This window comes from Thermobia domestica, chromosome 15 (genome assembly GCF_964235325.1).
Source record: "Thermobia domestica chromosome 15, izTheDome1.hap1.1, whole genome shotgun sequence".
In the NCBI taxonomy this organism is placed as follows: domain Eukaryota; kingdom Metazoa; phylum Arthropoda; class Insecta; order Zygentoma; family Lepismatidae; genus Thermobia; species Thermobia domestica.
In genome coordinates this window covers 127011819-127033310 of record NC_137468.1, presented here as the reverse complement: position 1 = coordinate 127033310, position 21492 = coordinate 127011819, and the positions used below count along the sequence as shown (strand labels likewise).

Genomic DNA, 21492 nt, shown 5'->3' with positions numbered 1-21492 from the left:
TGGAATATTCTCCAAAAATATTCATCAGGTAAATATCTATATAAATTGTTTTTCCAATCCATGGATGTAAAACATTTCAAGCTTCCAATAATTGCATGTTTGACATTCGTATTAGCAGTTAGATTTTTTATCTCTACCCTTCGAATGTCCAATATGTATAGGATAATGTAAACATTACCAAGAAAAAATGTAAATTAGTTGTTACTGAACACATTACTGAGGTATATTTCGATTTCTTAACATTAAAAATGTTATAATAGTAATCATCAGCTATACTATAATTCTGAAAAAATATAATTCAATATTAAACATACTTAAAAGTTATAAAAAGATATTTGTAGTTGGTACTACATTGCTGCTTCTTATACAACACTGATCTCTTGAAGATAAATACGTAGTATAAATCTCTGAAGAAAAAGATAAATTACTTCATAGGAACCTAAGGGAAAGATATTATCGTCATTATCAATTTCGATAGTTGCTCAGTAAATGGAGTCTCATATGGTCGTTGTGCTAAAAATACGAACTTCCATTACTAACATTCCTATCTATAACATGGCTATACGTGACAAAATTGGTTACATTGCAAAATGTACTTTTTCCTGACGTAATAGAATACTACTCATATAGTATCTGAAATTCATGCTCTACGTAGCATGTCTCTTGTATTTCTCCATGTAGCACGATATCTCAATTACTTTGAAGTTCCTGAGCAAACTGTACAAAAGTATAGAAATAGAATATCTTTCATAGTACTAAAGGTTTCCTCGTGTATTCCTAAAGGTGACGTTATGGCTGAAATAAATAAATCTTCAAGATATCGAAACTACAAATGCTGATAAATATTCCGTAAAGATTTCTCTATGTGGCTGGAAATATAACAATATTGATATATCTTAAATTAAGGTCGTAAAAGGTAACTGTTTGCAGTTGTTCTATCTTATCTAAATGGGTTCCTTATCAGAATATTGGAACATCGCTTCTAAGTTGAAATAAAATGGATAATAGAAACTTAAATGCCTGTAATTCTGTTATTTATTGCTGAAATAAATGTTCTACACTAAACATGTTAAATATTCTAACACATTCTTCACTCGAATAAAATAAACATACATTTTAATGCTAAAACAAAACGCTATTATGCTTTTAGCCTTGCTTGACGAAACATTTACTGTATATATAGATCGCAAAATATTAAACACAAAGTAATATAATAAAAGGAAAATTGACACAGTGCTAACATTTCAAAAGGCATATAACATCTATATGGTTGAATTTGCATGATACTAAAAACACTTTAAAATTTACAATGACATTTACAAAAAATCAATTATTAATAGCATAATGTAAGTTATAACAATAACATATGAGTAATTGTCTTAAAACAAATTTGTTATTGGGAAATATTTCAAATTACTTTAAGTAAAAGTCCTTAAAGTTTCTTATACATCACACGAATATTCTCATTTCCTGGAAATAATCCTTGAAACTATATAAATATAACATACCTAGAACATATAAACATTTTGTTTCCGGCAAAAATCAATAAAAATTACAAATAATGTCAATGGACATGACTAAGAAATTCAAAAATAAATTCAAATATTATAAAGTGCTAACGTACATAGATTCATTATATTGTTTCCGAAAACATTTCGCATAGTTGCAAAAAAAAAAAAAAAAAATAAATAAATAAATAAAAAAAAATAAAATAAAAAATAAGTTTTCTGCAAGGAAATATATTTGAGACTGAAATAATGTGAAGCAAATATGAAAATACATCATCTTCAAATAATTTGTGCTTTCCATTTGAAATTGCTTTCAATCAAAGTACAGAAACGAATTATCTAAAGAAAAATAGCTAGTGATTACAAGAGAATATATAATTCGTCTAAATTTATAGCAATTCAGCTACGTAGATTGTACCAAGATCTAACATGGTTTCTCACTGGGACAGCTGAATATGAAATCCATATGCCTCGTAAGTTGTCGAATCTGGTTCCACCCCATGCTGGAATGACAAGGTGGTAGGGACCACATTATATATGAAAAAAGGAAAATGTTGTTTAAAATATATACCCTAAGAAAATGTGAAATAAAAAAAAATCAATCCAGCTATAGAGAAATATAAAGAGATGTATCTATTTTGCATTTAAAAATAATAAACTACCTTCAAAATTCCGTCTATTTTGACGCATTGACACGCGAAAAGTCTGTGTGCGTATATAATTCCAAAATCATTTCTAAAAATGAAGCACTGGCGTTAATATATATATAATATTAAGTCGTCTTGACAAGTCTTAATCGAGAATCTTATGTCCGTTAGTTCCAACGACTGGAGATAAAAATCTTCAAATCACTAAAATAGAAAATTATTGGTTTCTCAACACAAAGTACTCAAGTTTATTGAATTAAATTCAAACTTTTTTTTTTTTTTTTTTGTTTGAAAAGAATTTCTAATTTTATTTAAATTGAACGTAAACAACTAGTGTTGAAATTTTATGTTAATACGTGAGAATTATTCAGAAACCTTATAGTAGAATTTTAAATTTACATTAAAGGTACTCTAGCAAAATATTGGACAAAAATGAATAAACACTAGCAGTTAAACAAAATGATTTATTTATTCCTCGTAGTTAGATTAGTTTAATAACATTACTCATTAGTTATACAATTAAGATTATCATTCCAAAAATTAAATTTCAAAATTTTAAACGATTGGTCTAAATTTAAAAACATATATTTCAGTGAATATAAAATAAAATATTCTTTTATTAGTTTGACAATTTATGACGAACAGATAATTGAAGAAAACTATTAGTACAAAATCATTATTATTATTATTATTATTATTATTATTATTATTATTATTATTATTAAGGTAAATTATTTCTTCATGGCTGAGTACCTGAGATTATGCCACAAGTATCCACTTCTTTTATTGTGAAGCACTTGTAAGATTTTAATTAACATTGTTTCATTAATTAGCGTTATTTAGTATTAAAAAAATCATTATTTTAGGTCTTACGTTTGTTTATTTTAGAATTACAATGTGTAATTAAGAATTACCGTATGGCATTATTTAAGTTATTACTCACTTAACTTTCAAAGTGACAAAACCTACATGGATCAGCTTTTGCTCATCTTTAAACATCCGTATATCTAATTATCTCAATTTACAAAAATCTATCATTTAATGATGACCTAACCGTTCATAACTCAAGTATCTTTTTTTTTTTTTTTTTTTTTTTTTTTTGTGCACTTACGGTGACACCACAGCTTGGTTTCCTTATCAACAGTTATTTTGTGCTGTTGATATTAACATAATTTGTGTTTTCTTTTAATGCTACCCAGTCATGCTTAAAACCTGCGAGTACATATTTTGTAGTGGTTTTGCCTCGACCCTTCTGCCACTGAATTGAAACGCATTTTCTATCTGTTGATTTTTCTATGTCTCTCTCTCTCTCTCTTTCTGAGATGACTGCTAGTACGCTTCAAACTCACTGATTAATAGTCTCTTTCTACGATTTAATTAAGTTTTACTTCTACGTCGAGAATGATGAGATTCTACTTGTTCACGTAGCATTTATTTCGCAAACCATAACTGTTGTTTAACTCCTATCTGAATGCTACCGTCTACATACAAGGTCACCTGATTGCAATTAACTGATTTTTGATTGAGTTCACTTTCCACAAACTTTCTTATTTGGAATACTTTCGCTTGAAATGTATTTAAAACTCTTTTCCTTTCTTTCATTACTGTCCTGAATCGTTTCTATCTCTAAAATACTAGGACTATTGCTGTGTTTATTTTTAACATTATCACTCATTTTATCAATCAACTTGTCCAGTTAGCTGAGTTGCACATTCATTGCCATAAATTTCCGATTGACTAGTAACACTAATAGTTATCAACCCGTCAGCTGCGGTGGCAAGTGATTTGTCTTTTGTTCTTTTTACTTGCTGATCAGCTGTTCGAGCATGTACCCTCATGTGCAAAAAAAAAAGCGCATATACTGTAACTCACGATTTTTCGCAATTATTCCATTTTCCTTATGTTTATGGGTAAAATTCAGTTATTAGTAAGTGGAGATAATAGAAAGCAATCCATCTAAGGAGATATTTCCAAAAAATATAATAAAATAATAAAAATATCAGCAAAAAACAAAATTATGTTCGGTTTTGTGTATACTGGCAATAATGTTTTCGAGGGATTTTTTGCAGAGCAGAGCGCGATTGCAGAGGGAATAACAGAATTCGTATGGGGAGAGTTGAATCAAGGAATTGGAAAGTGGAGTAAAATATTGCATTTATTGCCTTAAATCTAGGGTGTAAATTGTCTGCAAAACATAAATTAGCTTCTGTAACCAAAATGTTGTACGGAAATATAGAAACAAAGAGAAAAACAGTTTTCTTAAGTTTGGAAGTGACATGCTCTATAGCCACGAGCATTATTTGTTAAGAAAAAAACAGACACCAAGAGGTAGTCTGTGTCGTCAAGTGGTTAGCGTGGCGGATTGGTAATTCTTATACTGTTTTGACACCAGATCGAATCCCATCCAATTTTTTCTTTACAAAACATTGTAGAAAATGTATATTTTTTTATATTAATAAGAACGGAAACAATATAATAATGAAATAACTTTGTTTTTTCTGATGACGTATTTATTCTGAGTTATTTTGCTATTACTAATAGCTATTGTTTTCAGTTTATGGTATGATATGCTTAAATTATTCCCTCTCCGTTTTACAGAGCAGAAGTAACTTCAACTCATTGCGAGTGTGTCTGTGAGTCAGAAACAGAAAAAAAACAAAACATGCGCGACCTGCAGCCTTACACACAGCGTGACGAACACAGTCCACAGTCACAGCGATAGCTCGTTGTCATGAATAAAAAAACGCTGATGTTAAATTACTGTTCTAGTGGTTCTATGTGTGTTTCTTTTTAGAGTATTGACTGTCTCTGTCTCTGTCTCTCCTTTTCTTTCATATCCACAAGTGCAATTTGCAATCATAGGTCTGTGTAAGAAATAAAGAATGCTTTCTTTAAACAAAACTAAATTTTACAGCTCTATTTACACGAATGCTTCCAAAAGATGCAATGAATATTAACTGTAATCGTATCGTTCTTCCGAATTATACAGTAGCGTGAAAAACTGATAATAAAATGATGTAACATGCATAATCTTTCTTTTTTCTACCTGACAACACATTAAGCATAATAAATTAAATTTTTGGGATTACAAATTATCACATTACATGTCGGTGTAGGCCTGTTCGTTTTCACATTCGAGCGACGAAAGAAGAAAGTGTGGTGATAGCTATAAAAACCGAATACCAGATTTCAATGATTCCTACATATCGAAAAAATGATTTTTCGATGTCTGTCCATCTATTCGTCTCTCGATTCGTCACGCTTTTACATGCACTCAAATAGAGGCCATACTGTTTTACGCCACAGGCAATTTTGTTCATATCTCGTAAAGAAATGTTTCATTAATAAACTAACATCCAGCATAAATCGTTTATTCCGATAACATACAGAAGAAATGGTTTTCTCAAGGGTTGATTTTTTTCGGGACAATTTTCTCAGTAATAACAAACAAATTTGTTCTAATTTCAGTAAAAATATTATCTGTAGTAATCTTACAATAAGTATAACTCGCTTGTTCCGAAAAGAAAACCCTGCTCCTGCCAAGTAAACTTTGTGGTGGACGAACACCGTGTGCGTGGGTTTTCTCGGGGTTCTCCCGTTTCCTCCCACTTTCTTCATTCCACCATTTCATTCATCTCTCATCATCACCGTCTCCTTTAGCCTAACCGGCATAATCGTGGGACGTAAAACTCAAAAATTTCATTTTCATTTTTCATTCCGTCAATATGATACTTGTGATTGCTTAACCGTATACAGACAGCTGATCCATGGAAGAATCGTTGATAATAATAATAATAATAATAATAATAATAATAATAACAGAAACTCGACAAATATTCTTGCAAATAATAGGAAAAAGTTTGCGTCACACTGTTCACTTTGCTGGACACACCAGTGTGCCGCGTTATACCGATTGTGGCACACTGGAATAAGGGTATGGCTTTTTAATTTTTTCCAACTGTTCCAACTGCTTCAATTGAAATGGATCTATAATAATAGCAGAGTGAATTTAGTCTTCTTACCCTTCGATTTAGAAATAAGGATCGCGAGAATTTGATAAAAGATTAATATACTCAGCATTGTATATAGTAGTTTGTTTTATTCGAAACTACATACTTCCTGCAACTGTTTTTTGATTGAAATTATTTGAAATGGAATCTTTAAGTTTTACGTCCCACGTATATGCCGGCTAGGTTAAAGGAGACAGTGATGATGAGAAATGAATGAGATGGTCGAATGAAGAAAATGGGATAAAACGGGAAAACCCCGAGAAAACCCATGCACACAGTGTTTGTCCAGCACAAGGTTCACTTGGCGCGACCGTAGATCGAACCAAGGACACCATGCACAAGAGATGAACGCTCTACCACTGAAACACCGTGGCCTCTGAAATTACTTAAAGGAGAAAGGGACTACTTTATGAAAACTTGATGACGAACACATTTGTTATGTTAAAAAATACCAGCTTTTCGTGAAATATTGCTTATAGACAGGGGCGGATTAAGGCTTTTGGGGACCTAGATCCGACTATTTTAAGGGAGCCTTATGTTAAAAATAGTTCCAGTGCATAAATTTTCTTTGCTGCCTTCCACAGCCTCATAGGCTTATGGAACTACCGAGAACTATGCTGTAATATTTGAATGTGCTCCAAGTTTACAATAATTAGTTTAGTTAAATTCGTTATTAACAATTAAATAATTGCATTCACTATTAACAGTTAAATGCTGCTGAATGGAAAGACTTAAATCTAGGGATACCACGAGCGTAACGAGCGGGAAAAAAATTAGCATCTGTCTGAAGCCTATAATATAATAAATTGATGACTATATTTAAGTATTAAACAGAGGGATTTTAAGGGTCTCCTGAGCTTGGGGCCCCGAAGCCTGGGCTCCACTGGCTCCGCCTTTAATTTGCTAATGCCTATAGATTATAAATTAAAGGGGCCGGGACAGGTCCGTTCTAAAAATTCCGGCCCGTGCAGACCTCTAGCCCATGTGTATATGCTATTTTTGGAAATACAGTAGAGTTTCGCTTATCCGACATAAAACATCCGGCAGCCAGAACGCCGGATAATATGGATGTTTTAAGGAAAGACCTATTAAAAGTCAAACTATGATATAATTTTACGTATTACGCATCTATAGTAATACTATTCATGGCTTTGGATTAATTGTTTTAATAAAAGAGACACTGACCAAAGCTTAAAACTTTACTTTAGTTTAAATTATAATTTGTAACTGTAATTTGTAACATATATATATGACGGTTGAAGAATTTAAACTCTGTTATAACAACATTTATATATATGTCTGTATTTTCATTAATTTCGATCGTGTCTGAAGAAGGATATGCTAGATATCCGAAACAGTTACGAATTATAATTTAAAATAAAGTAAAGTTTTAAGCTTTGGTCAGTCTCTCTTTTGTTATTACGCATCTAATAATCATGTTTGGCAAGAAACAAATATAATGCATTGACTCAGGGACGTATCCAGCGTGAAGTCATGCAAGCTGTGCCTTTCTAAACCTCAAGCACTTGTTAATAAACTTAATTTTTTTCTTTTGAGGTTCTTTTATATCAGATTACTTTGAGTCAGTGTCCAAACTGTGGGCAATGCGTTGTTGTTATAATTCTAACAAGTAACGCTTTCCAAGTGTAACACTCTGATTTTGATAAAATTTGGCAGGTAGATACTACACATAAAATAAACAAATGTTTTTTTTTATTTTTTTTTTTGCGAAAAACCGGTTTTAGGGGGCAAAAGCCCCCATCCAAAATTTTGAAAGTTGACACCTGAAAGCCAAGAGAAAGGGAACCGAAGTGAATGAAATTGTGCATAGATATTGTAGACGAAAAATGAGAGAATTCGGGCTTCGTATTTTCCTGGAAAAAACGGTTAGGTGGGGTACGGACTCCTCCAAACCTTTGATCATGAAATAACAAAAGTGCTAATAACAGTGTCAGAAGTGCCTAAATTTATATGAAGAATTGGAACAAAACTTTGTGTTAGGACAATAAGCAAAAAATAAACAAATACGGCTTTTTTATTTCCTGCAAAAAAAAAAAAAACTGTTTTAGGGAGCAAAAGGTCCCACCCAGAATTTTGAAATTTGACGCCCGAAAGGCAAGAAGAAAGGACCGAAGTGAATGAAATTGTTCTCAAATATTGTAGAGGTAAGATGAGGGAATACGTGTTTCGTATTTTCCTGAAAAGAAAAAAAAAAAACTGTTGAGTGGACCAAGGCGTTGAGTGTCGGAAGGAGTGGACCGAAGCGAGTGGAATTGTTCTCAAATGTCGTAGAGGTAAGATGAGGGAATACGTGTTTCGTATTTTCCTGAAAAGAAAAAAAAAACTGTTGAGTGGACCAAGGCGTTGAGTGTCGGAAGGAGTGGACCGAAGCGAATGAAATTGTCTGTAGATATTGGATTTGAAAATTAAGCCTCTTGTATTTCGCAAGTGTCTCCATCAGATTTCTTCAAATTTGGCAGATCAACAACAAGCACAAACAGTATAGCGTATTTTATAGTATTTCACGAGGCAACTTCAACCCTTACAATGTTTTCCCGCATAAACAAAAACACGTGCCGATTAATTTCCTGTTTGCTGTTGATGTGCCAATATTGATAGGGACATCTTAAAAACACGAAAATCCTTATTTTACATACAGTCTATACAATATCTACACACAATTTTATTTCCTTCGGTCCACTCCTTCCTGCTCTTTTACGGTAATATTTACTCTTTTTTCGGAGGGGTCTAGGCCCCAACACTGTTTTTCAGTACAAATTAAAACACATTTCATTTATTGTTTTGCAAATTGTTCCTATACGAAGTTTCGTTGCAATTCTCTATACTCTTTAGGAACTTCTGACGTATACTTATTTGTACTTTTGATATTTCGTAATCACCAGCTTAGAAGGTCCGTGCCCTACTCAACGGCTTTTCTTTTTTTCAGGAAAATACGAAACCTGTATTCCCTCATTTTATGTCTACAATATCTGTGCACAATTTCATTCATTTCAGTTCACTTCCTCTTGCCTTTCAGGAGTCAACTTTTACAATTTTGAGTAGGGGATTTTGCCCCTAGAACCGTTTTTCTGCAGAAAATAAAAAAACCGCATTCGTTTATTTTTTGCGTATTGTTCTTACACAAAGTGTCGTTGCAATTCTTCATGTCCTTTACACACATCTGACATATTGTTACTAGTACTTTTAATGTTTCATGAACAAAGGTTTGGAGGGGTCTGTGCCCCACCTAACCGTTTTTTCAAGGAAAATACAAAACACGTGTTCCTTCATTTTACGTCTGCCATATCTGTGCACAATTTCGTTCACTTTGGTCCACTTGTTTTTGCCTTTCGGGCGTCGACTTTCAAAATTTTGGGTGGGGCTTTTGCCCCCTAAAACCGTTTCTCCACAGAAAATAAAATAAACTAACACATGTTTTTATGTGTAGTATCTACCTGTCAAATTTTATCAAAATCGGAGTGTTACGCTTGGGAAGTGTTACTTGTACCGTATTGGGAAGTGCAATATACCGTAATGCCATTGATACCAGGTGGAATTAAAGAACACTTTTAAATGGGATTAAAATTTCGTTTCCGTTCTGTTTATAACATTACTGTATTAGAACGATACACTCATTGCAATTTGCTATTTTTATTATGTGATATACGTAGCAGACAGTTTTCCTTACATGTCTATAGAAAATATTTTTTGATTTCGTTTGTGTTACAATGCAGTTTGATCGGTTCATAAATGAAAAGTAAGAAACGTTTAAGAGAAATACAGAACTGTTGCATTATTATTATTATTATTATTATTATTATTATTATTATTATTATTATTATTATTTTTTATTTTATTTTTTTATTGATATTTTTGAAACATTAGAATTACGTGCTTAAAAGGATTCGTGTGGGCCCCCTCCGAAAACGAAAGTTGGGTACGTGCCTGCACTGAATGATAGACGTATGAGTCATGGTATACACGGGCGTGCTAGGCGATCGAAACATCAAAAACAGACTAAGACCACAACTTGCAGTTCTTCTTGCCGATTGATGCTGCTTTTTACCTGCTATGATATGTCGGATAATAATGTGGAATAAACGAAGGTCGAGACCATGGCCTATTGGTGTTTCATGCACCTAAACCTGTAAAATATTTGTGCCGAAAACATCTTTCACTCATTAGCTAAGTTTGTGGGTATGATCGCACATCTTGCCTTATAAAGTATAGTCTTATAAAGAATATAGGCCTATATAGCATGCTGAAAACCTAAAGAAGACCAAATTCAACAATTTTCTATATCTTTCTTTTTTAATAACGAGAAACTTGTTTATTTCATCAAGATAAATCACGTTTGATACTAAGATGTCTGTTTCTGTCTATATATATTTTTCATACTTTATTGGAGACAATTTTTTTTCAAGAAAAGAGGATGAGAAAAGAAGCTATACAACAGCATAAACTGAAAGCATTCGCTATTACTAATAGTACACTAATTCTAAATAAATACGTCAGCAGAGGAAACAAAAAGTTATTTCCTTATTATATTGTTAAAGTTCTTATTAACCTAAAAATTATACACTTTCTACAATGTTTTGTAAAGAAAAAATTGGATGGGATTCGATCTGGTGTCAAAACAGTATAAGAATTACCAATCCGCCACGCTAACCACTTGACCACACAGACTACCTTCTGGTGCCTGTCTTTTTCTTAATAAATAAATGCTCATGGCTATAGAGCATGTCACTTCCCAACTTAAGAGAACAGTTTTTCTCTTTGTTTCTATATTTCCGTACAACATCTTGGTTACAGAAACTAATTTATATTTGGCAGACAATTTACACCCTAGATTTAAGGCAATAAATGCAATATTTTACTCCACTTTCCAATTCCTTGATTCAACTCTCCCCATACGAATTCTGTTATTCCCTCTGCAATCGCGCTCTGCTCTGCAAAAATCCCTCGAAAACATTATTGCTAGTATACACAAAACCGAACATAATTTTGTTTTTTGCTGATATTTTTATTATTTTATTATATTTTTTGGAAATATCTCCTTAGATGGATTGCTTTCTAGTATCTCCACTTACTAATAACTGAATTTTACCCATAAACATAAGGAAATGGAATAATTGCGAAAAATCGTGAGTTACAGTATACGCGCAACTTTACCTACCTCACTCAGTTTCAGAAACATATTTTACCCTCGTAACTATCTGGAAAATATGCGTCATAATTACATCGTCTTTCTCGCTAACAACTCATTACATAGTTTCTGCAGTTGGTGATTTTTAAAATGTTGTTTTGCCATATAACTGCTCTCTCTCTCTCTCTCTTCGCTCCTATTTTTCGTGATTTTTGTCTGTATTTGCTTATTTTCTTCTTTGACTTCTCTCATTTCTGCGTGCATGTTTTCTTTGTCTTCTCTCATTTCGGCCTGCATTTAGATTAGTTACTTATTTATATCTATGTCGGTGGAAGTAATTTTAAAATATTCCCTTAATATTTTGATTAATACACAAAGTAGAAACGTGTAACTACTATCTAGATATAATCGTAAAACACAAAAAATAATATATAATGTGCCGACCCAAAACTGGTACTTTTTTCTTTTTGGAATCACTGCGTGGAAGAAAAAATGTTATCTTACAAAGTTAAGTTACACTTATTTTTTATTTTGGACACCAACGATGGTTCAAGGTCCCTGTTAGGGCGTCATTTATTTGTAATCGTTTTGCTAGTTCCCAGTCCGTAGAAAAAGAATGCTGAAAGAGCATCGAACTCGGTGACTTCTGGTAACCTTAAATTTGCGACCCGGCTTGGAAGAGTAGTAAATATTACAGAGCTTGGCCAAGCAACAAAATGCTCAGGTTCTCCCAATTTTTAAAAAGGGTGATGAAAATGTCATGACAAATTATAATTATCGACCTATTTCAGTGTTATCGGTATTTTCAAAAATATTTGAGTCAATCAAGGGGCAAAGCGTCTTAGCAAATTTTTAATAACTCATATTATTATCTCGACTTTTCTGCACGGATTTCAGAAGAATAAAAGTACTGATACAGCTTTATTTGATTTTCTTACAGATGTCCTGAAATCACTCGATAATAAGAATTATGTTATAGGTTTGTTCATCGATCTGTCAAAAGCATTTGGCAAAATTGATCACATTATAATGCTAAATAAATTGTTTCAATATTGCGTACGTTGCGTAGCAAACCAATGGTTTTCATCCTACTTAACAAATAGATGCCAAATTGTTCAAACTGCAAAAGTTGAATCAAATCAATCCCACACTTTCTTCTCAAAACCAACAAAAATTACCAGAGGTGTTCCTCAGGGCTCTACTCTATTCGTAATTTACATAAATGATCTGATAAAAAAACTTTACACCCCACAAAATGCATGTTATATGCTGATGATATAAATATAGTTATTACTGAACAAGACCCAAATTTGGTATTGGTAAAGGCAGAAAAGGTTATAAGCAAAATAGTTACTTGGTTGAATGCAAATAACCTTTTCCTAACTATAGATAAAACAGTCACAATAAACTTTCGTTTTCCAGGAAATTATCCATCCTCCCCTTCGCTAAACATTAATGGAAAACAAATTGAATGTTCTAATGCAACAAAATTACTTGGTGTTTACATCGATGATGATTTTTCTTGGCAAACCCATGTTAAAACATTATATAAAAAATTGACTACTTCATGTTTTATGTTCTTTAGGTTACGTGATACAATTTCACGAAATAGTTTATTATCGATATACTATGCAAAAGCTCAATCACTCCTCAGTTTTCGAATTATTTTTGGGGGGTCAGCTGCATGCAGTCATGAAACATTTCGGATACAAAAGAAAATACTACGAATAATATTCAGACTAAATAAAAGAACATCCTGTAAACAAATATTTATATCACAAAAAATTTTAACCCTTCCAAGCCTATATATATATATAAATCTATACACTTCGTGAAACAAAACATATGTTTATACAAACTAGAGATATTCATGCATACAACACGCGGCAATTAAACGACATTTACGTAGTGCAACAAAATTACTCAAAATACAAAATAAATAAATAAATAAAATAAAATTTTATTTAAATTGTACGAGACTTTATAATATGTTACCATCACATTATAAAGAGGTAAATTTTAATACCCAAAACAAAATTCGTACTCTGTTACTTTCTAAAGCATATTATTCAGTTAAGGAATTCGCTAATGATAACGATGTATGAATATGATGTAATGATGTAACAAATTTAACATGTGATGTTTGTTTATAAGTTTGCACTACAAATGGTGTAATAAGTTGTAATTACAATTTGCATTTATATACATATGCAATTGTAGAACTTATAGGAGAAACTCTCCATATTGTAAGTCAAAACAGGCAAAATAAAATTAAATTAAAAATTAAATCTCTGTTCAGGAACCTAGTATGTTACAACGAAAAGAAGAGAAAAAAATATGATTCAGAGAATAGCCTAAGTGGTCGGACAATTGAACATTTTAATATTTGTAATACAGAAGAAGAAAACTGTTGATGCGAATCTTAAGATGCGGATCTTTGGGAATCTTTTCTCCCCAAATCGGCAAATATCGTACATATACCGATATAGAAGGTGTATGGAACGTCAACAACCATACAAAGAAATACGAATACGTTACCTGAATACTGAATATTTGTGTCTAGCCAGAAAACTATATATGAAAACATAATATGAACACTTGCTCGGAATGAGTGCGATATTAAAATTATGGATGATCAAAACACTTAATATTTTATCACTATTAATATGCCCTTTTCCGGTTATTCTCACACTTTGAATCGCTTCACAAGGGGAGTATAATTCAGAGAAATCGCTGCTTTAGAGGGTTTGGTGGCTATCCAAAATTCCACTCCTTAGGGCTCCTTACCCTTCAAGCGGCTTAAAAATGGGTGAGTAACAGCGATTTCACTCCATGTTGCTTTAGCTGGGGACAGCGTAAGAAAGGTTTTAACTTTTCGCACACTGCAAAATATTAATTATCGTTTCAGTGCAAATGTACTATAGTATAATTACGAAAAGACAAACGCTGAATTTTATTGCGCTGTATGCAATAGGCCTACATGAAAACTTGTCTTAAGCAGTCCTCTATATTGAAGAAGGGATGGATGCATGCTGTTTCTTGAGAAATACAAACTTTTCTTTCATCGTTGCTTTTTGGCCGTTATAAGTAAACTAGAAAATCCTGGTATTGGGAGTAGCCTCCTTGAGAAAAATTCCAACAATCATTTCTCGCTATTCATAATCTTCTATGAATATTTCCAACTGACTACAATAAAATGTACGGAGTTGATAAGTGTGTTAGGTTAATGATACACAGAAAAGAACAGTTAGAAAAATAATACAAATTGACAATTCTGAATGTATTATCGTTAGTTCTACCAATTTACCCAATTACGCCTTGGAAATCATAAAACACTTGTGTGTCCAAGCTCCTTTTATCAAGTACGCTTGAGATGAAATGTCAGGAGAAACACCTGGCTGGTCTCTGGTCTAGAAAGCACTTGTTCCGTGCAAAAATGAAAAGAAAGAAAATTAATGATTGAAAAATGTTTTAGCTTGTGCGTCTCTCACAGAAAACGAGAAATTTCACGAACAAATAGATGCTGGTTAAAATGCATTGTACACTCGGATAAAAATTCATAATCTGTAATTAATTTAAAGCAACAGTTGACTATAATTTTAATCTTTATAAAAACTCAGAAGAAAACAATGGCAAAATTATATTTCAAGATCCATATAACGTAACTTATTTTTCTCTTTTTCTTACTGCAGGATTCATGGCAATGATTTTTGATCTTCAGCAATTGATAGACATGATGTCAATTGGAACACTTCTTGCTTACACTATAGTGGCAATTTGTGTGTTAATATTACGGTACGTATTTGAATAAAAGAACAGTATTGTAAGCAACCTGTGAATAAGTATTTTGTTGATCGTACAATGTGAAACATAAAGATGTATTAAAAACTATTGACCACACATTTGTGAAATTCTTCAGAGCTAAAATATTATGAACTAATAACATTAAGTAGACATGAGGAAGAAAGTCTTTCGCATGAGGAATCCAGAATATAGAAATCAAAATTCATGCTAGGCTCCTCATGTGTCCCTTCTATGCATGAGCGGAGTTATAGGGGATGGGGGGCATTGCCCCCCAACTTTTTGACAAAAAGCATAAATACCACCTATAAGATGGCCACCTACCAAGACCTCAGAGACCAACCAAAAGGTCTGATACTCCACTGCCCCCTCCAGTAGAGAAATCCTAGCTCCGCCTATACTCCTATGACTAAATTGTTTACGCGCGCATTTTGTACGTATTCTGGGTTTGATAATATTAGAAGCACTAAGTCCCGAATAAAATTCCGAATAGTACTTTGCATCTTTGACTAACAGGCGTAATTCACTGTACTAAAAAGAGGCGTTGACTAGATCAATCAAAGGTAAGCACAAAAGCTACAAGTAATGTCAATGGATGAAAGATTGGAAGATGTCATCTCTCTATAGTGACTATGCATTCAGCAAGCTTTTTATACAAACTATTCTGTCCACAACATGTCTGTCTATTGTTTTGAACCGATCCACTAAAATCTCGCGAAACAAAGGATCTGAACATTAAATTTCCTTTTACCTAAAAATAAATATACGAATTACTTAATTCTGTTAGCTGCCAGGATAAAGATGATAATGGATATTGCTTTGAAACTTATCTATATATAAAGAAAAAATACTTCTAAATGAATCGGAATGTTCGTTAAATTACCTTTTTTAAAATACTAGCTACGTGTGAAACAATACTAATGCATAAACAACATACAGGAATACTTTGTATAAACTTGTTCGAGAAACGCAGGTTTTTTAAAACATTTTTTATTATTACACATATTTACGAATTTGCAGTGCTTTTGACAATTAAAAGTTTTACAAATAACGAATTAGGAAAGTAAACAGTACCGATGTATGTGTAAGTGGAATACTGTAGAACTCGGGTCGAGTATTGACTTGTAATACGATGATAATAAATACAATTGAAGAATGAGACTATGGTTGCTCCATGGTAGCACTAATGTCTGGTGCGAAGATCTATGGTTCGATCCAAGACAGAGAGTTTACGGTGAACAACGTCGTGTTCGTCAGTTTTTCTAAGTTCTCTCGTTTCCTCTCACATTACCATTCCATCAGTTCCTTTCCTAGTCATTCACTTTCGTTAATCAGACTTCTTTAGCTTACAGGACATAATCGTGAAAAGTAAAACTGAAAAGTAAAACGTTTCATCTACCATTGATATATTTTTTCACAACATTAATATGCTTAAAAGTATTACCTGTAATTTCGTGTATTATATCTTTCTTTTCATTTTAAACGTATTTGTTATCCTAAATTTCTGTGAAGAAAACATTCAATTTAAACCAACTAACTGGTTGATTGATTCCAATAGATCCGACGTTTCGTACTTCGAACTTTTCTTCATACGAATCAACTGGGTTATGCAAGATATTTCGTATTTAATACACTTTGTAAAGTTTTCACGAAAATAAACATGCAATAATTAATATAAAACATGAAAAAGATCTCGCAATTAAATTATATATAATATTCTGTAAGATATGCACTGTAGTTGGTACAGTCCTGATCATGGAAACCTAGACGGTCCGTTAAAAAAACAAAGGAAAGAAAACTAAATCCAAAATATGAACCAAGATCTTTATGAATTACCGTCCGTTGGGTCTGGCTCATTTTCTGTAGATTTCTGTAGCAGATAAGGGTGGAAATTGAACTATAATATTACTGAATGCATAATGTAATTTTGTTCCCTGTACATGTAAATAAAAAAAATCTCTATTGTACAAGAAAATACGGCAATTTTAAGTCGCAAATTTAACATATTATACTATATTTCTAGAACTACTAGAAAGACCGACATTGAAGTAGAGGCAACATCAGAACTACAAATAGACTACAATCATTAACTATCTCTTTCATGCGATTTGTTTCTTGTTTCACTATCAATTCAAGTTTTCCTAAAGCATGACCTTGTCCAGTTAACTTCATTGAAGCCAAATTAAAGAGAAATTTAAGGAAGAGCTATCGAAATCAGCAGGATAAAAGCAAGAACACTTGTACTCTTGCTTGGTAACATGTGATCCATCCTATCTAGGGACGTACGCAGTAATTTATTTCGGAAAAGGAGGATCGAAAGTTTAGCCGAGAACCAAATTCAATATGAAGACAAATCCTACTGCAATTTGTAAACCCGCTCTTAAAATTACGTAAAATTTGCAGAAAAGTCGGGATCTCGGGAAGTTTAGACTCGAGGACCCCTGCGTACCTCCCTGGTGAGTTACATTCTTTTCTATTTAAGAAGAGAACCAACGCAAGATCTACAGCGAATTTTTTGTAAAGGCCGCATATATCCCATGGGGCTTACATGTCTACCATATGTTGCTATTTTTTTTAAAGGCCGTCAGTCAATCTTGATGAGTTTTCCCAATAGAATGAACCGAAAGGATCCCGAAGAAGGTTTTTTGAAAGCGGCACAGCAAATTCATTTTTATTCAATTTCGTTTTTATTTGAGGCTCATACAGGAAGTTTAATCTAAGTTCCATGGGATTTAGGTGGGACTTAACTGTTTTAAAAATGTTTTTATATTATACTTCTTACGAATTTTGTTAATTTCCAGCCCTGTGTTCACAGATCATCAGAACAACATTTTAACATTCTTTCATGAATTTTTACACATTCTTTCTCTCTAATAAAGTAATTATATGCATTGTTTGCAGAATCTAAATAGTTCTATTTAAGCATGATATATATTATTAGGTTGGGCCGATTTTTAGCAATTTCGGAATTTCGATTTGTAGTGGAGGGGAAAAGTTTCCTTTCGGTGAGACAAGAAAAATTGAAAATAAATATTTCATCTTCCATCCTCTATTGCGGGTTGAAATCCTCAAAAATCCCGAAAAATTAAATTTTGGAACTTTCACCTGGAATAGGGTGGAAAAGCTTCTAGTAGTGAGACGAAGAAAACATTCATTCACAAGCCCTTCACAGAATCCCATCCTCCAGCCCCCACCGGGTGCTGAAAACTGCGAAAAATCCGAACTATGGAACCTCGATATGGGATGTCTCTTCTCGTTTGGCCTATTCCCGTTTCGCCTACAGACCTTTCAGCAATTTGCATCATTATCATATTCTCATCTTATCTGTAAGTAAAACAGGTAATCCCGTTTTGCCTATTCCCGTTCCGCCTACGCTCACTTGACGAGAAATATTTAGTGTTTGAGAAATTTTTGAGTGTTTGAGGTAGAAACGCAATATAAAGATAATGAAAATATTAATATTCCTACTAAATGCAGTCATACCATTTTCAATTAAATTAAATTTATGGATGGTATAATAAATTAAACAAATTAACTTGGATTTTACAGAAAATAAATTCTAGAATTAACATTAGTAATCCTTTTAATATTATTTAATAAAAGCTGCAGTAAGTTTACTACAGAGCGTTAAATACTATCAAAGCAAAATAGCTATATCTCTTCATTCAGAGAAACTCGTACTCAATTTATTCAAACAGGAAGAACGAGGGAGAGAACTGGCTCCGTTTACTTCACCTCTGCTAGCTTTGGTTCGATACCCGTCCACCATTCTGGACATAAATCAAGCATTCAATGTTGAATTTAATAGCCAACATTCACGTTATCCTGAACCTTCTCTCCAGGCCTCTATTTTATTCTACTTGTAATATTACAAGTATTTCTGCATTTAGGTAGAAAAAACAACAAAGTTACTTCCACCCAAGTTTTGTCCCTTAATTCAAAAGTGCAGGTGTAAAGGAGGGTTAAGTGGAAAAGTGTTGGTATTCGTAAGTTCAAAATGAGGTGGAAAATTACTTTGTTGTAAAGGTTTTCTGTACCACATTAATAGGTGTGACAAAGAAAAGTCATCTTGGAAATGCAGAAAAGGCTGCAAAGTGGCAATTGTCGTTGTTGGTGAAGACGTAGTGTCGGGTGTACATACACAGGAACCAGAAAAAACGAAGATCAAAACAAGATGTTTGATACATAAAACGATGAACAAAGTACGGGGAGAAACCTTTGGAAGCAGTTCCAAATGTCTTTAGGTATGTAATTTTTAATTTTTAAGATGCATTGTTCTATGCCAATTCATTTCAAATCAACCATTATGGTCATTATCAAAATTAAATTTTAATTTTTGTTAACACAATGTTGTTCTGTACTTCGAGAATTGAAAACCAGCTTTTAGATGGTTAGTTTGTTTATGAGGAGTCTTTTTGTATCAATAGCTTTGCAAGCTTTTTGTAGTTTTCAAAGGTTTGCGGCAAACTATGCAAACTAGCTATGCAAAACGATTCATCATAAACTAAACATTGAAACAAACAAACAAACAAACAAAAAAAAAAAAAAAAACACTTGTTTTATAGTAGAAATTTGCGTGGTTGATTTGAAATTGATTGACCCTATATGCTGAGCATCATTCTAGTTGGTACTTTCTAAAACAGTTTTAAAACCTCTTAACTTCTCTCTTTACCTTCAGACTATTCAGAATATCCAAATCTGTTTTATAAAATCTACAATGTTACCAATATCTAAGACAGAATTAAAAGAATAATCGTGGTTATATCTTTAATTTCCTGTCCTTCCTAGATTTATTGTGCTAACTCTAAATTAGGGGGCATACGCTAGGGTCATTTTTGAATCTGCTTTTACTAGACTCAGCGACTGGGTCGAAATATTCACTTTATTTAATCAAATCTCTGGTGCTTCATGACAGCAAACTAGTTACAAGATGTAAACCTCTCTTTCTTTTTAATTTGCAGATAAGTTATTGCAACCAAGGAATTACAGCAAGAAGTAGCTGCTGCCTTACCAACGTTTGATGAGATTAGACACAGATTATACAATGAGAGAAGTAAGCATCGGCCACAACTTCTGCAGACCCTTGATTCTGTTGTTTTGGAAGGCAGATTGAGGGAGACTTTAAGTGGAAAGGAGTTCCTTCTAATTGATGAGGGTGTTGGGTCAGATCGCTTATTGGTAGATCATGTGAAAATTTTATTTTATACTGTACCTTATATGCATGCATATGTAAATTAGATTACGTAATGAAATATCTATTTTTCGGAAAGCTACGTTTTCCGATATTTACAGAGCTTAATAATTATTCAATTATTTTTTCAAATGTGTTATTACGTTACTTATTTATTTTAAGTTGCTTACTTAAGTTTTATTTTAGCTGAAATTAGCAGGGGTTGTTAAAATGGTCACTTCACAAAGTAAACAAATGGAGGATTGTGATTAGCGGAGGGGTAGAGCCTGTGGCCAATAAAAGATTGTTCGTTCGCTTAGTGTGTCTGAGGAAAATGTCGGTACAAGATTTAAACTGTCACGCAAGTTTTAATTTTTTAACAAGGTATTGCTTTGATCAGTCAGCGTTTATTTTTCCTGATATAATAATAATTTTCCAAAAGTGAAAGTTCCTTTGAATGGCATATATATAAATGAAGTCAATATTTTAAAAGCTACTATTTTAATATTTTCCGTTATTAATTTTTTTTCTTACTAATTATATGTCCTCTTTATAGGGTTTTGGGACCACAGACAATCTAAGAAAACTCGTGTGGCAGATGCAATTTTCATGGATGGGACATTTAATATGTTTCCAGTCTGTTTAGTCAGTCATCTACTTTACACAGTAGGTACGTGGGACAGGTCTTTCCATTCGTTTTTTGCTTTCTTTCAAGCAAAAAGACTAATTAAACGAAGCAGTGTGCAATAGTCTCCTAAGAAAAGCAACAGAGAATGGCTTCGATTTTAACCTGACTAAAATAACAGTAGACTTCGAACGGGCAGCAATAGGAGCAATTCATCGAACTTGACCAAATTCCGTTGTCCACGGATGCTTTTTCCATTATGCACAGTGTGTGTGTAGAGGAAGTTCAGCAGCTGGGATTATCCACACACTATCAAGATAAGGAGGTTAGGACATGGATTCGTCGCGTTGCGGCTATGCCACTATTCCTCTTCAGTACATTGAAGTGTATTTCTGCTCATGCCAAAGTACAAAAAAAAAAAAAAAAAAAAAAAAAAAAAAAAATTTCATTATTACATGGTAGAGACTTTGATTGATCAGGCAGATGCTATATTTACACCGTGAGTATTGTTTACTGTTTGCTTCATCTTCTTACCGATGTGATTCGCAAGCTTTCTTATCTATTATTGAATAATTTCTAGAGTAC

At 32.8% G+C, this 21492-nt stretch overlaps 1 protein-coding gene across 4 annotated transcripts in view; it reads left to right on the top strand.

Moving 5' to 3' along the window:
* Nucleotides 1–21492, top strand: part of slif (cationic amino acid transporter slimfast) — a 638367-nt gene that overhangs the window by 493158 nt on the left and 123717 nt on the right. For all 4 annotated transcript variants that reach the window (XM_081740112.1, XM_081740111.1, XM_081740110.1 and 1 more), the window contains one exon: nt 15004–15106. In XM_081740112.1, coding sequence (XP_081596238.1) covers nt 15004–15106 — 103 coding nt within the window. The remainder of the gene's footprint in view (nt 1–15003; nt 15107–21492) is intronic.